This window comes from Phascolarctos cinereus, unplaced genomic scaffold (assembly GCF_003287225.1).
Source record: "Phascolarctos cinereus isolate Bilbo 61053 unplaced genomic scaffold, phaCin_HiC Scaffold_726;HRSCAF=1367, whole genome shotgun sequence".
Lineage (NCBI taxonomy): Eukaryota > Metazoa > Chordata > Mammalia > Diprotodontia > Phascolarctidae > Phascolarctos > Phascolarctos cinereus.
The window spans coordinates 215,865,447-215,880,592 of record NW_027556098.1 but is presented as its reverse complement, the minus strand read 5'-3'; the positions used below and the strand labels follow the sequence as shown (position 1 = coordinate 215,880,592).

Below are 15,146 nucleotides of genomic sequence, written 5' to 3'. Positions count from 1 at the left end.
TGCTAAATCTTGTGTTATCCTGATTGTGTTTCCACAGTACTTGAATTGTTTCCTTCTGGCAGCTTGTAATATTTTCTCCTTGACCTGGGAACTCTGGAATTTGGCTACAATATTCCTAGGAGTTTTCCTTTGGGGATCTCTTTCAGGAGGAGATTGGTGGATTCTTTCAATTTCTATTTTGCCCTCTGGTTCTAAATATCAGGGCAGTTTTCCTTGATAATTTCTTGAAAGATGATGTCAGCTCTTTTTTTGATCATGGCTTTCAGATAGTCCAATAATTTTTAAATTCTCTCTCCTGGATCTATTTTCCAGGTCAGTTGTTTTTCCAATGAGATATTTCACATTGTTTTCTAATTTTTCATTCTTTTGGATTTGTTTTACAGTGTCTTGATTTCTCATAAAGTCACTATCTTCCAATTGCTGTATTCTAATTTTTAAGGAATATTTTCTTCAGTAATCTTTTGGACTTCCTTTTCCATTTGGCCAATTTTTCTTTTTAGGCATTTTTCTCCTCATTGGCTTTTTGGACCTCTTTTGCCATTTGGGTTAGGCTGTTTTTTAAGGTGTTATTTTCTTCAGTATTTTTTTGGGTCTCCTTTAGCAAGCTGTTGACTTGTTTTTCATGATTTTCTTGCATCACTCTCATTTCTCTTCCCAGTTTTTCCTCTACTTCCCTTACTTGCTTCTCAAAATCCCTTTTGAGCTCTTCCAAGGCCTGGGACTGATTCATATTTTTCTTGGAGGCTTTGGATGTAGGAGCTTTGATTTTGTTCTTCTTCTGGTTGTATATTTTGATCTTCTTTTTCACCAAAGTAAGATAATATAGTCTGACTCTTTTTGCGCTGCTTGCTCATGATCCCAGCCAATTACTTGAGTTTTAAACTCTTTGTTAAGGTAAGAGTCTCCTTCCAATGTGGAGAGTGTACTGTCCCAAGCTTCAGGGGTTTGTGTAGCTGTTTTCGGAGATACTTGTAGGGACCTGTAAATTTTCAGTTCTACCAAGGTGGTATGATAAGGGGCGAGGTGTTTACTCCTTTCCTGGCCTGTGACCACAGGTATTCCTTTCTGTCCTGTAACTGTGAGGAGGGGTTCCTGTCCACAGCCACTACAAGCTCCACCATGCCAGCGCTCCTCCTCACTCCAGCACTGCCGCCCAGAACTGTGTCCTAGATCCACACACGGGCAAAGCAAGAGATTCCTGCCTCAGCACTGGCAAAGAGATCCCTGCAGTCCCTCTCTGATCAGCCACTGGATTCCCCCTCAGTCTGTGGGCCAGAAGCTCGGGAAGCAGCTCCCCCCCCCCCCATGCCACTCTCTTGGGGAATAGAGTTGAAACCCCGCCTTCCTCTCTGACCACCGACAGAAACAGACTTTTCCCACTGACCTTCTAAGTTGTCTTTGGCATTGGTGGATTGAGGAGTCTGGAAACCTCCACAGCTGCCCGCGATTCAGTCCTCTGAGGCCTGCTCCAGGTTTGCTGTGGCCTGCGCGCCCACACTGCACTCCCAGCCCGGCACGATACACCTTTCTGATCAATCATTCAGGTTGTCTTGGCCTGGAAATTTGTTTCACTCTGTCTTTTTGTGGGTTCTGCTGCTTCAGAATTTGTTTAGAGCCATTTTTTATGAGTATTTGGAGGGATTTGGGGGAAAGCTCAAGCAAGTCACTGCTTTCACCCCGCCATCTTGGCTCCGCCCCTTAAGTGTCTCACTTTCCAATGATGACAGGCTTTTAGAACTTAGCCAGACTGATCCAAAGATGAAAGATAGGCTGTCCATGGTTAGGCCCATATGGGAGTAGTGCCAGCTTGGTAAGACCTTTCTAAGCCTGCACTTTGGCTGATATAGCCATCAAAACTAGAATGAACACCACACTACAAATAAGACACCAAAGATTTTAGTGAAGGTTCAGTGTCATTGAAATAAGAAAATGAATTAATCTTCCCAAACCATGTATACTCTGAGCTACGTTACAATCACAAACTACCATAAAAACCAAACAAAAAAGAGGAATGGGGTGGGGGGAGAGTTTACGTCTATAATATATTTAAATTACCTTAGTTCTACTTTACAATTCCCATTAGTCTTTGTTACTCTTAGGTTTGGATATGATAGTCCGCAGTGGTATTTATTTTCAGTTGAACAATAAATAAGTAATTTTTATTGAATATTCACCCAGTTCTCTATTAAGTACTACATGCACATTATAATGTCTTGTGAGAACAGGGACTCCTGCCATTACACTTCTTAGAAAAGAAAAGCAATGGAACCAAAAATACTAAAAAGCAGGAGACTGAAGGGTTAATCAAAAAAGAAATCATTTTCATAGACAGTGCATGTGTTTCTCCATTTTTTTTCCCCTAGTCAACTTCGGGAGAATTGTAGTAATACAGGTAGGCCAATTTTCTTTTTTATGAATCCAGTGCTCAATTTATGAAAACCATTTTGTAACCCATTTACATGCAGGAAACCTTTGCTTTAAGGTTCTGTCATTTACTTTGATCATGATTATTTATAACCCCTCTTGAAAATGCCTTTTACCTGTGTAGCTCTCAGGAATAATATTCCTGAGAGGCTGCTTCCTACAATACTTTAAAACAATGGTAGTGGAGTATCTGGTTTTTTTTACCCGGTTAGAAACTAAATGGCTGAATGTTTCATTAGTAACTTGGGAGAGAAGGGTGTGTTAAATGAAAATGGGCAGATAATTAAGCACCTACTCTTTGCAAGGCATTGCGATTTGCTCTGTGGGAGACATTACAAAAAGTAAGGCATGCTCCCTATCTTGTGCAATGTAAAGGGTTCTGGCTCTGGAGTCAGAGGTCCTGAGCCGAAATCTCACCTCTGACAATTGTGACCTTGATGACCTCGGGAAAGACACAAACTCGCTGGGCTTCAGAATCCTTATCTAAGCTATGGGCAATGGGTTAGACGGCCTCCGGGAGCCCCTTCCAGCCTTAAATCTAGCTATATGTTTCTCCAAGTTATTTGCAGTCTGGTTCTAAGACAAAACATAAATATGAGGAAAATTAACAAGATCTAAAAAGCAGTTTAAGATGAAAGGAATAGGGGGTAGTATATCAGGGACTCCTAAAGAATAGATCAGTACCCTACAGGTTGATCTCAAAGCTCAAACTGGTTAATTTCCAAGCCAGTTGTTGCTGTCACATATCCCCATAGAGCTTCCTAGGAACCCCAGCAGAAAAGAGAGTACAGCTTGGCAGGGGTGCCCCCAGCTTCATTTGTGGGGTGGGTGGAGCTTTACTTTCAGCACCCCCATTCTCCTCTTCTTCTCCCACCCTCTGGCTATGCTTAGCTATCACATCTACTTCCATCTCAATGCTCAGACATCCTATTATTAGCAACTCCTACTACTCCCCACCCCCCAGCAGATGCACACTCAGACACAAAGCTTCTGAAAAGTTTCTCTTCCTGTTTCAACTGATCCCAGCAGTACATAATAAATTGATAAATGATACATGCAAAAGATACTTCAGAGAAGGAAAAGGACTTTAGATTAGGATAGGGAGGAAAGGCTTTATGTCAAGAGGTGAGTTTTGAATTGGATGGGTAGAATTGCAATAGGCAGGGAGGAAGAAGAGAGCATTCCAGCATGAGAAAAAGAATGGAGGCAAGAAAGTACAAAGGGATGGTGTTTGGAGGCCTGGGGAACTCTGGTTGAAGCAGATTGATTTGATTAGTAGAGTTATAGAAGATAGATCTGGAAAGATTGTTTGGGCAAGATTACAGATGGATTTGAAGAGTAGGATGAGGAATTTTATATTTAGGCTGTGGGAAATAGAGGGGCTTTTTGTTATTTCTAGCACCAGTGATTGACATGTTTGAAGTAAGACTTTTGGAAGATTGGTCTGGTTGGAGAGGAAGGGAGACGTTAGGCAGGGATACACCATGTATGGCAGGTCCCATAACAGCCTAGTACAATGTGATTCAATTCTGACACTTTCCAAATACTTCCCTGAAGAGTAGGTTTCAAATTTCTGAATGTTTTCCTTGACCCCTGGGCACTTACCATGCACAGCCTTCCCAAGGTACAGAACAGGACAAAATGGATTATGCCCTCAACAACAAGAGGCGAGTCATCCGCCTGGTCCTCCAGTGGGCTGCTTTGTATGGAGACTTACTCCAAGAGGATGAAGTAGCAATGGCCTTCCTAGAGGTATGCTAGAATGATTTCTTCTCTTACTGTCTCCTTTCTCAGCAGCATGGATATAAAGGGACTTATTCTAGAAGCAAGACGCAATGAACAAGGGGCCCATTTTACAAATTTTAGAATGATGTTCGCATTTCAAAGAAGATGAGGCAAGGAATTTAAAAGATGTTAGAATTAGGTAGCCTATTGCTTATTTTGGTGATGGAGGTGAGAGAGGAGGAGTGAGGTGGTCCTGAAGAGTCACAGAGGTAGAGCTATGACTGGATATAGCTTTTGAGCTAAAGACCGTCCAGTTTGAAGAGAATTCCTCTTTTCCAATCCTTGACTCTAACTTCCCATTATGCCTCCTGCCCACCATTTACCTCTCTTAGTAACAACCCTCCTGCATTGTTCAATTGAGCATTTTACAATCATAATACCTTACCCACCTGAAGTCAGGGGCTAGCAGAACAAGATGATTTCTTAAAAATTCCTTCTTGCTAAGCCCAGTGGTCATGCTAAATTCTTTTTTAATAACATTATTCATTTTCAGTAACGGCAGTCAATGTAACATATGAAAAGTCTCCAATTTTTTTCAAGAAAAAAATGTTTTATACAATTAATCAGCAAAGTGATCTTAAAATGAAGACTGTTATAAAAACAGCCCTCCATAAGAGTGTGGAAAAACCCTGCAGGAAAGTGACACATATGACGCAATAGTTTTTCCTTTGTTCAACTCATTAAATAAAGGCCTAGTGACTAGCCAGTGAAATTAACTATGGAATCTCCTTCTTAACCTTTGCAGAATAATGTATCTATGACTACTGTGGCTAAACAATGTGTTCTCCACTAATTTCAGGAGTTTTACGTATCTGTATCAGATGATAGCCGGATGATTGCAGCCCTCAAGGAGCAGCTTCCAGAGTTAGAAAAGATGGTCAAGCAAATGTAAGGAAGATTCTTGGCTTTCTTTGTTTAGATGGTGCACTAAATAAGGGCACTAACTCTCATCATAATCTCCTATGCCCTTCTGACAAACTTTTATATAGTAAAGTTTCAAAACAATTGAGAAACATTCTAGAATTGAGGGACCTGAGTCCAGTGGGATAGGCAGGCATGACATAAAGGACAAAAAAAGAGATGAGGATATACTAAGCTACATTCCATGTTGGAGTGCAGCTAGGAGGTACAGCGGATAGAGTGCTGGGCCTAGAATCAGAAGGACATGAGTTCAAATCCAGACTCAAATACTTACTAGCTGTGAGACCTTGGGCAAGTCACTTAACCTCTGTCTGCCTCAATTTCCTCATCTGTAAAATGGGGATAATAATAACACCAACCTCTTGGGGTTGTTATGAGGATCAAAGGAGATCATATATGTAAAGTGCTTTACAAACCATAAAAGGCTTTATAAATGCTAGCTAGTATTACCAAGTCTAAATATTGAGATAGCAATATAAATTGCTTCCTTTTCTCCTAGATTTATATGAATAAAATGGGGCCTCTCTGATTTTAAGCCTTAAATTCCAGAATCAAAATGGATAATGGCCAGATATTTATTTAAATAATGATAGTAATAATAATAATGAAAATAGTAATAATTTATATACAGTATACTATATGTGCCAGGTACTATGCTAAAATTTAACAATTATGTCATTTCTTCCTAATAACAACCCTGACAGGTAGGTGCTGTTATTATCCCCATTTTTGAGATAAGGAAAATGAGGCAAACAGGGATTAAGTGATTTGTCTAGGGTCATACAGCTTAGTAAGTGTCTAAGGCTGGATTTGAACTCAGGTCTTCTTGACTCCAGGCCTAGCATTCTATCCACTGTACCACTCAGCTGCCCCAAATGATGTAAATGAATACTTAATTACATGAAACTTCCCTCCAGTCCAATTCTGTTAGTACTAATCTTTTCATCATATAAAACAGAAGATTGAAAGATGAAGCTTGAGCCACATTTTAAGTCCTGGGAGGAGTACGAGCTAATGAAGTCAGGGATCCTGATTGTTAATGTCATTTCTGCCTTCATCTTACCTGATCCCTTCATCACCTCCCGTGCCCTACTGTTCTTAGCTTGAAATGAGGATGATCCTCTCTTCTTGTGAGAGTGTTGCCTCATTGCATTGTGTAAGGCAAGACTGATGTCATGTAAGAACAAAGAAATAAAAATAGTATTTACCAAAGATATTGAATAATGGGTCTCTCTACTTCTACATTTTAGCTCAGAAGACGGCAAGGCTCCACAAAAGAAGGTGGGTAAGAGGCCTTTAATTGGAATATGTTGCTTTGTGCTCAGTAAGACTACTATCCTCCAGAACATTTAAATACACCATTTAAAAACATAATGAATATTTTTAAGTAGCAAAATATTTTTGACTCACTTATTTTTCTGTACCTGATTGATGCCCAGGTATACTTTTACTGATGTTTCAAGACAAGGTGACTATTCTCTATAGCATTTAATGCCATTGCTTTTTTTTTTTTTTAACCAGCACAAAGTTCTTTTGCAACAGTTCAACCCTGTTGAAGACAGAGCACAGAAACGCCAACCTGTCCGGGGATCTGATGAAAGTAAGCACTATCCATTTTGTATGGCTTATTGAAGGTCAGCTAGGTGGCTCAGTGGATAGAGTGCCAGGCCTAGAGTCAGAAAGACTCCTCTTTCTGAGTTCAAATCCAGCCTCAGACACTTACTAGCTGTGTGACCCTGGGCAAGTCACTTTACCCTGCTTGCCTCAGTTTCCTAATCTGTAAAATAAACTAGAGAAGAAAATGGCAAACCGCTCCAGTATCTTTGACAAGAAAACTCCAAATGGGATCACAAAGAGCCAGCCACAACTGAAAAACAACTGAACGACAACATTGCAAGTCAGGATAAAATCTTCCCTCCCACAATACCCATCTTGGCCCTTCTCCGATCAGAGCTGGTCATCTTTGGTAGGTAGCTGGAACACTGCATAAAGAGCTGGGCTTGGAATCAAGGAAATTTGAGTTCAAACCCTGTCTCAGGGTTTATTTATTAGCTCTGTAATCCTGGGTAAAACTCTTAACCTCCCTGTACCACAGTTTCATCTATAAAATGGGGGTAATAGTAGTACCACCCTTCCACGGTTGTTATGAGAATCAAATGAGATGACATATATAAAGTTCTTTACAAAACTTAAAATGCTACATAAATACTAGCTACTGTTAGAGGCCCTCCTCAATACGTGCAGCTGAGTGATTTGTGCTGCTTATCTTTTGTTTGGAGTGAGGTTATTATCATACCATGCTAGAGACAAGCATAATCCCTTGGTTCTGTCCCACACCTATATGAACATGGATGTCTGTCGTCAGATGCCTCCTACCTTAGGAGGGTAGTGTATTTTGTGTCATAGGTGCTTTGCAGATGCCAAGGAGAATGGAGCTGCTTCAAATACTTTGGGTAGAACCCATTCAGTGACCTCAGAGATATCAAACTGCTTCCCACTCACCCATTCACCCTCAAAGAGTCACCAAAAGCATCATGGGAGAGGGGAGAAAAAGGCTTACATCTTCCATTTCAAATCATTGATACATCATAGGACTGGGGGAGGGGGAGAGACTTGAGACCAGCAAACATGGCGCCTGAAACTGCTTCTGTGAGGGTGACTCAGGAGTGATAATGAACAGCACATCCCAACTCTCTGCTGCTTCAAATAGAAAGTGAGGTGTCCTTCTTACAATAGATGGCATTAAACCAAAGTACACATGTAAATGAACCAGGTGAATGAGACATTTCAGACCCCAAACATTCTTAGAAAAATAGGTCATGGAACTCATTCTCCAGGCAGGGGAACAGAATAGGGGCATCATGTTGCTGAAAGGTGCTACCCCTGGACCTGAAACTGTGTACCAATTTGGAATACTCATCACAAGGGGACCTGGTAATCACTATCATTATGTGTTTATAGTATGGTACCTTGGTCTGTTAGCTGCAGGTTTTATGACAGCCATGAAAGGGTCAGAATCTTCAGGCAGACCCAGATTATGGACCTGGAAAATAATTAGTATTCTTGTTCTCCTGTTTGCTTTTGTGGTTTTCACAGGAATCTGAATTGAGGGGCAGGGGGGAGGAAGAAAGTCATGAATATATTTGTTATAAATAGCAGCTTATGCCATTTTGTATATTTAGCTCAGTCCTTTCTGGATAAGTAAAAATGTGGACCCATGGGAACATGGAGAACAGTAGGCTAAAATAGTTAAAAAAAAAATTCAGGATGAAGAAAATATTTCTAAAACTTGTTATTTTTTAAAAGTATGTGCTAGACTAATATACTGTAGTAAAATTTCTCTCTTTCTCATAGTTCTGTTTAAAGTCTACTGCCTAGACCACACTTACACCACTATCCGAGTGCCTGTGTCAGCTTCCGTGAAAGAAGTTCTTAGTGCCGTAGCGGACAAACTGGGCTCCGGAGAAGGACTGATGATAGTCAAGATGAGCTCTGGAGGAGGTAAAGATGTAATCCAAATGTTATGCTTGTCTGAAAAATGGAAAATGCCAGCTGAACAGAAACACTGAGGTCAGGATTTGGTAGAGTCCTTTCACAGTGATTTAGGTGGATTAGGTGAGTGCTCACATCATCCTCAATAATAATATTGTGTTTATATACTAGTGCCTTCACATTAGTGATTGCATTTGAGCCTTACAACAACTCTGAATAGAGAGAACTGTTGTGATTATTTCTATTTCATAAATAATGAAACTGAGATTGAAGAAGACACAATAACTTTTGAGAAGGTACTGCATTTAGACATGGACCAGTCCTGGATTCAAATCTTGGCTTTACTATTTGTGGGTCCTTAGAGAATTCTGCAGTTGATTTTAATTCATTAAGAATTTATTAAAGACCTTTTGTATTATGGACCTCTGGTGAGGCAGACTGCAAAATGGAACTGTTCTCAGAATAATGTTTTCAAATGCATAAAATAAAATGCATAAGATTTCAAAGGAAACCAATTATACTGAAATCCAGTTATCTTTGAGCTCCCCAACTTAAGAATCCCTTGTATGGAAAGAACACTATTTTGAAGAAGAAATAAGGGAAAATATAAGAAACTATTTTGAACAACTATATACCAATAAAGCCAACAACTTAAATGAAATATGTACATATATATAAAATTCATAAAAATGTAAATTGCCCAGATTAACAAAATAAGAAATAGTTTAAATTGCCTGATCTCAGAAAAATAAATTAAATAATCCATAAATTAACTAAAGCAAGAGAAAAACAAATAAACAAACAAAACTAAATAAGACCAGATAGATCACAGATCCATCTAAACATCAAAGTAGTTTTAAAATATGTAAATAAAGGAAATAATTTGAACCAATTACACTGAAAGTCTTTTAAAAAAATGTAAAAACTACATAATCAAAGTCCAATGCATCTGAGTTTTATAAAGTCTCCACCTCCTCTCCACCTACTCTGCATTATTGCCAAGTAGAAACAGCAAGCCTGATAGATGGCAAATGTAGTCTATGTATATGATTACAATAACAGCTTGGAACTGTATAAGTTGACCCTTTGGTATTTTTGATCCTTGTTTTGTGGTTATTTCTGGCATTTTGTTTTGTTTTGTTTTTCTGTCACTGAGGGCCTCAGTATGCCACATCCTTTTTATTCAGTAGGTCCTTTAGTAATGTGTTTCACAATCACTGCCCACGTTCAAGTAATTCACATGGATGACAATTTGTTGGTGTGATTAGGGCAGTGCAGCGAATTTCAGATGCACTTAATTGGCAGTCTTATGCTTTTATGTTCACAGAAAAGGTGGTGCTCAAACCTAACGATGTTTCGGTATTTACAACGCTCACTGTTAATGGACGTCTGTTCGCTTGCCCGCGAGAGCAATTTGATTCACTGGTATGTATGGGTGCTGTTCTCAGCATCATCAGTCAAAAAGCTTGTGTAATCTTAGTGCTTTAAAAAAAGGAAAAGAAATACCTCAAATGTTGTTTGGTCTTTCCTATCAAAAATGTTTTTGAAGCATATTTGGGGTAAAAAGCATTTTTAAAAATGCTCCAAACTACAGATTTGAGGCTCTGGTATTTATTGAAAAGCACTAATACAAAGCCTACCATTCCTACCATTTCTGCATCAAACACATAGTCTACCTTTCCAGGTACTTTGAAATTTGAAAGTTAAAATAAACTTTTTTTCAGCATAAATGTGCTGTCAGACAGAGTAGTGACTTCTCTGAACTCATTGTGGTGAAATCCCCATTCAGGAATAAGAAAATTAGTTTGCCCCTGTAAATGTTCTAATTTGTCGTTACTAAGATTTTAGATATTATTATATCAACCTTTTTATGCAGTCCACAGCAAAATATCCAAGTCACACAGAATTTTTACATACTGTCAAAATGACTCTGAAATAATCCATGTAATTGTTATCATCCCAGTCACTGTTAACTTGTCAAAGGTACTACTATGTTCCTAATTACCTTGGCTTAACACCTCATTGTCATCTTCAACTCCTCATTTTCTGCCTATAGAGAAATAAGAGAGATGGATAGATATAGATAGATAGATAGATAGATAGATAGATACATATATACATACATACATACATACATACATACATACATACATACATATTCTTCTCTAACATAATCCTATCCTAGTTCAGGCCCTCATCCCCTCTTGCCTGAACTATTGCAATAAGCTTCTAATAATAAGCTTCCCTCCCTCAAGTCTCTCCCCCCTCCAATACACCCTCCACTCAGTGGCCACGTGATTTTTCTGAAGGGAAGAGCTGTTTATGCTACTCTTCAATGCCCCAGTGGTTCCATATTACCTCTAGAATTGAATATAAAGTCATCTGTTTCACTTTAAAGGGAGCTAGGTAGTGCAATGGATAGAGCACTGGACCTGGAGTCAGGAAGACATGAGTTCAAATAATGACTCAGATAATTCCTAGCTTTCTGATCATGGACATGTTACTTAACCTCTGTCTTCCTCAGTGTTCTCATCTGTAAAATGGCGATAATAACAGTACTTACTTCACAAAGTTGTTGTGAGGATTAAAGGAAATATTTGTAAAGTGCTTTGCAAACTTTAAAGGCACTATGTAAATGCCAGCTATTCTTTACTATTTAAAGCTCTTCACAACCAGTTTGTTACACTTTGCTCTCTTCCATGTTCTCTCCTGTCCAGCCATGCTGGCCTCCTCACACACGACACTTTATCTTCTGTCTCTGTGCTTTGCATCAGCTGTCTCCTGTCTCTGGAATTCTCTCCATCTTCCCTTCTGCCTCTTAATTTCTCTGCTTTCCTTCAAGTCTAAGTTAAAAACCATCTTCTGCAAGAGTCCTTGCCTAGTCTCCACAATGGCTTGTTCTATCCTCTATTACCTTGTATCTACCCTGGATATATTTTGTGTTTACTTTTTTTCCTCCTCCATTAGACTGTGAGCTCCCTGAGGGCAGGCACTATTTTTACCTTTCTTTGCATCCTCAGCACTTAGCACAGTGCCTAACAAGTAGCAAGGGCTTGATAGATGCTTTTTGCTTGATTGAGCTTGTGTTTAGAAGGTACTCTACAAATATTTGCTAAATTGAACTAAAATACCATAGTGGTAGACTTCTTTTCTATTTATCCCACAAAAAGTGGGTAAAAAGTGCTGTTTGGAGGAAAGCTCTGGGGCCAGTTCAAATGGCAGAGATGCCAACTACCATACATCTGCTTAGAGTCCATAATAGATAATAATGACACTGACACGTACGCACCACCAAGTGATTAGCACTACACAAACCAGGTGACTGCAGCCTGTGTCTCTAGGGGAGGCTCTAAGTATAACTGAGATGAGGGGTACGTGCACTGGAAAGGGGGTCTGAAGACCTTGGGCAACTCACTTTCATTTTTCTTTATCTATAAAATAAGAGGGTTGGTTAAAGGACCTCCAAGATCCTTCCCAGCTTTCCAACCTATGACTTACTATCATATTGATCTGGGTTTTGTTTCCTTTTTAGTCATTTTATATAGCACTACACATAAGAAGAGTTTATGTTTCTATACATTTATCCCTAGACCTAGGTTTTTATTAGTAGCATACTGCTGAGAAAAGAAAAGGATATATATAATATAAGGGGTTTGATTCTGGGGCCAAATCAGAAAAATTCCTGAAAAGTGGGGTGACAAGGTAGCAGTGCTAAGCAATGCCCTTGAAGAAGCATCATCTTCTCTTCCTGAGCTGCCCAGAGAAACAGGGCCAGTTTGCCCCCCCCCAAAAAAAAAGCCTAGTTCTTCCTGCTGCTGTAGAACCGATAGCTTCTGGATATAGGTGAGATTTCTTTATGGCAGAGGTATCTGATGATCCTAGTTACCTCTGTTTCTGTTAGTCTTGTCATGCATTGTGTTTAATTGCATTTTGTCCTGGGCTAGAAGTGATTTGGAGTATTGGAAACGGAAACCACTGAAGATTGGTAATGATCACTCTGCATCACAAGGTCAGCAACAATTGTAGCCCTAAAACGTGATTTTAGATAGGGAAGCCTGTGTCAGAGGCCAGGGGATGTGGGCATTAAAGATCATGGGACCCTAAAGGATACTCTTGAGGCATAGCACAGACTTGAATATGGGGGTAACGGTTCTGAATGCTAATCTTTATTCTTCACCTAACTTGTTATATGACATTGAGGAAAACACTTTACATCCCTTTTTTCCTCACTTGTAAAATGAAAAGATTGAACAAAATATATTATTTGCATCCCTTCCAAGAAAAACATTCTGTATTTTAAAATTGATTTCTGCGTTTGTCAAAACTAGCTAGAAGTGAAGTTTTACAGATTGTAAAAGTATCCCAAAATGATTTGAATGGGAACTTGCCACAGACAGCATCATTTCTTTCAAGACAACCAGGGCTCCCTTTCCATTTATGTTGGTAGAGTCCATGACCTTTTCTTTAAGACCAGTAATTTATAAAGCCTGACCATACTCCTAGTCATATATTTTTCACTTATCTGCTGAGTAAACTTAATTTTTTTAAATTATAAACTTGAACTTCAACTGAAATGACTAATTCAATATATAGAGTAGAACCAAGAGACTGTCTTATACATGAAACAATGAATCCATTATGCAAATCTTGCTTTTCTTTTTAAGTATATAATCAATTCAATAATACTTTCAAAGCTGCCCTGCTTGTTAGATGATTCCTTCGTTTATCTTTTATGTATTTCAAAAACATGTTTTAATGACTCCACCTTTTTTCTTTTCATTTTCTTTCTTGTTTTGGGGGGACAACCCTATCTCTAGGTCCCCTCTTCCTCCTCCCTCTGCCCCCCACATAAATTCATTTGCAAAGAAAAAAAAAACTTCTATAACAAATGTGCACAGTCAATCAAAATTAGTCATCACATTGGCTGTATCCAGAAATGTACATCTCATTCTGCAACTTGAATCCATCACATCTCCATCTGGTAGCATGCTTACCAGTTCTCTGGAATGGTGGTTGGTCATTGCATTGATCAGAGTTCTTAAGTCCAAGTAAACATTTCCAATAGCAAGTCATTTTTAAAAGGGGAAACCAGAACTGGAAGAGAAACACTTCCATGGAGTACTATTTAAGGTGCTGTGTGATGTGTTTACAACGTGAAGGCAAATAGGGGTTTGTCTTGCCAGTTGATACTTGTCAAATGGCTTTGGCACAAAGATATAAAGCATGGCTATCTCCAACTCCCCGTGGGGAAGACACTAACTTTTTAAGCCTCTGTTTATTTGCAGATGATCCTGCATCCTTACAAACCACTACTGCTTGTCAGGATCATTCTTCCATTTGAATGCTTGAGTGGTGGAAAGGAATTTGTACCCTCTTTGAAAGGGATGCCCATGTGTACTTCTTGGGGCCAAATACCTCTTCCTGAAAAATAGCTCTTTATTAGTATTACTATGAGTTGTCATTACACAAAGGGGTAGTTTGCACACAACATGTGAACATTTAGGCCATGAAGCACCCTTTTGAGTCCAAAAGCAATTACCTTTTGGAAAACTTCAGGGATTACTATGAAGTAATGCTCCTGACTGGGATTTGGGCTGAGCCTATCAATCAATCAGTCACTCAAAGTGTATTTACTAAATGCCAACTATGTGCTTAGCACATGCAAGGAACCATGCAGGTTATGGAGGAGTGCAACACATAATCCCCACTCTCAAGGAGTTCATCATCTAAGGAGAGGAACAAGAATAGCATAGCTAACAAACAGTGCCAGGTGACACTTAAGTACAAACTGGAACTCATCCAGAGAAAGGCAACTGGGATAGTGAGGGCACTGGCGGCCATCATGGAGAAACACTTGGAAGAATTAGGAGAAGTAACCAAAAGAGGACTGGACATCTGTCTAAATGTACTTGGAGAGTTGTCATGCAGAAGAGGGATAATTAAGCCTTGGGGTACTTGTCCTCCAAGGACAGAAGAAAGAGTAGTGAGAGGAAGTTGTCAGAGTCAAATTTAGGTTTTCCTAGCAATTCGTTTTCCAAAAATGGGAGGAAATGGGTTGACTCTCCCTATAAATCTTCAAACCCAGATTGGATGGGTATTTGTTTATAGTTTAGGTTCCCTTCTGGTCCTGGGTGGATGAGATGGCTTCTGAGGTCCCTTCCTGCTTTTAACGTTTTGTAATTCTGTATATAATCACATGCTGAAATGTACAAAACAACTTAGATGTCCTTAAAGAATCCAGAGGAGAATATGAAATATATTGGTAATAAATGGAAGGGGGTGGGGTCTGACCATTTCTTAGTGTGCTGTTAAGTAATATTGGGGGAGTTGAGGGATTGTTGTTCAGTCGTTTCGGTTGTGTTTGACTCTTTGTGATAACATTTGGGATTTTCTTAGCAAAGATACTGAAGTGATTTTTCATTTCCTTCTCCAACTTATTTTATAGATGAAGAACTGGCACAAACAGGGTTAAGTGACTTGCCCGGAGTCATACAGCTAGTGAGTGTGTGAGGCCAGATTTTAGC

At 39.3% G+C, this 15,146-nt stretch overlaps 1 protein-coding gene across 10 annotated transcripts in view; it reads left to right on the top strand.

Annotated features, from left to right (window-relative positions):
- The window catches only part of RAPGEF4 (Rap guanine nucleotide exchange factor 4), a 351,123-nt gene that overhangs the window by 293,816 nt on the left and 42,161 nt on the right, over window positions 1–15,146 (top strand). For all 10 annotated transcript variants that reach the window (XM_020990978.2, XM_020990976.2, XM_020990975.2 and 7 more), the window contains 6 exons: window positions 4,026–4,176; window positions 5,009–5,097; window positions 6,381–6,411; window positions 6,652–6,730; window positions 8,485–8,631; window positions 9,950–10,047. In XM_020990978.2, the coding sequence (XP_020846637.1) occupies window positions 4,026–4,176; window positions 5,009–5,097; window positions 6,381–6,411; window positions 6,652–6,730; window positions 8,485–8,631; window positions 9,950–10,047 (595 nt within the window). The remainder of the gene's footprint in view (window positions 1–4,025; window positions 4,177–5,008; window positions 5,098–6,380; window positions 6,412–6,651; window positions 6,731–8,484; window positions 8,632–9,949; window positions 10,048–15,146) is intronic.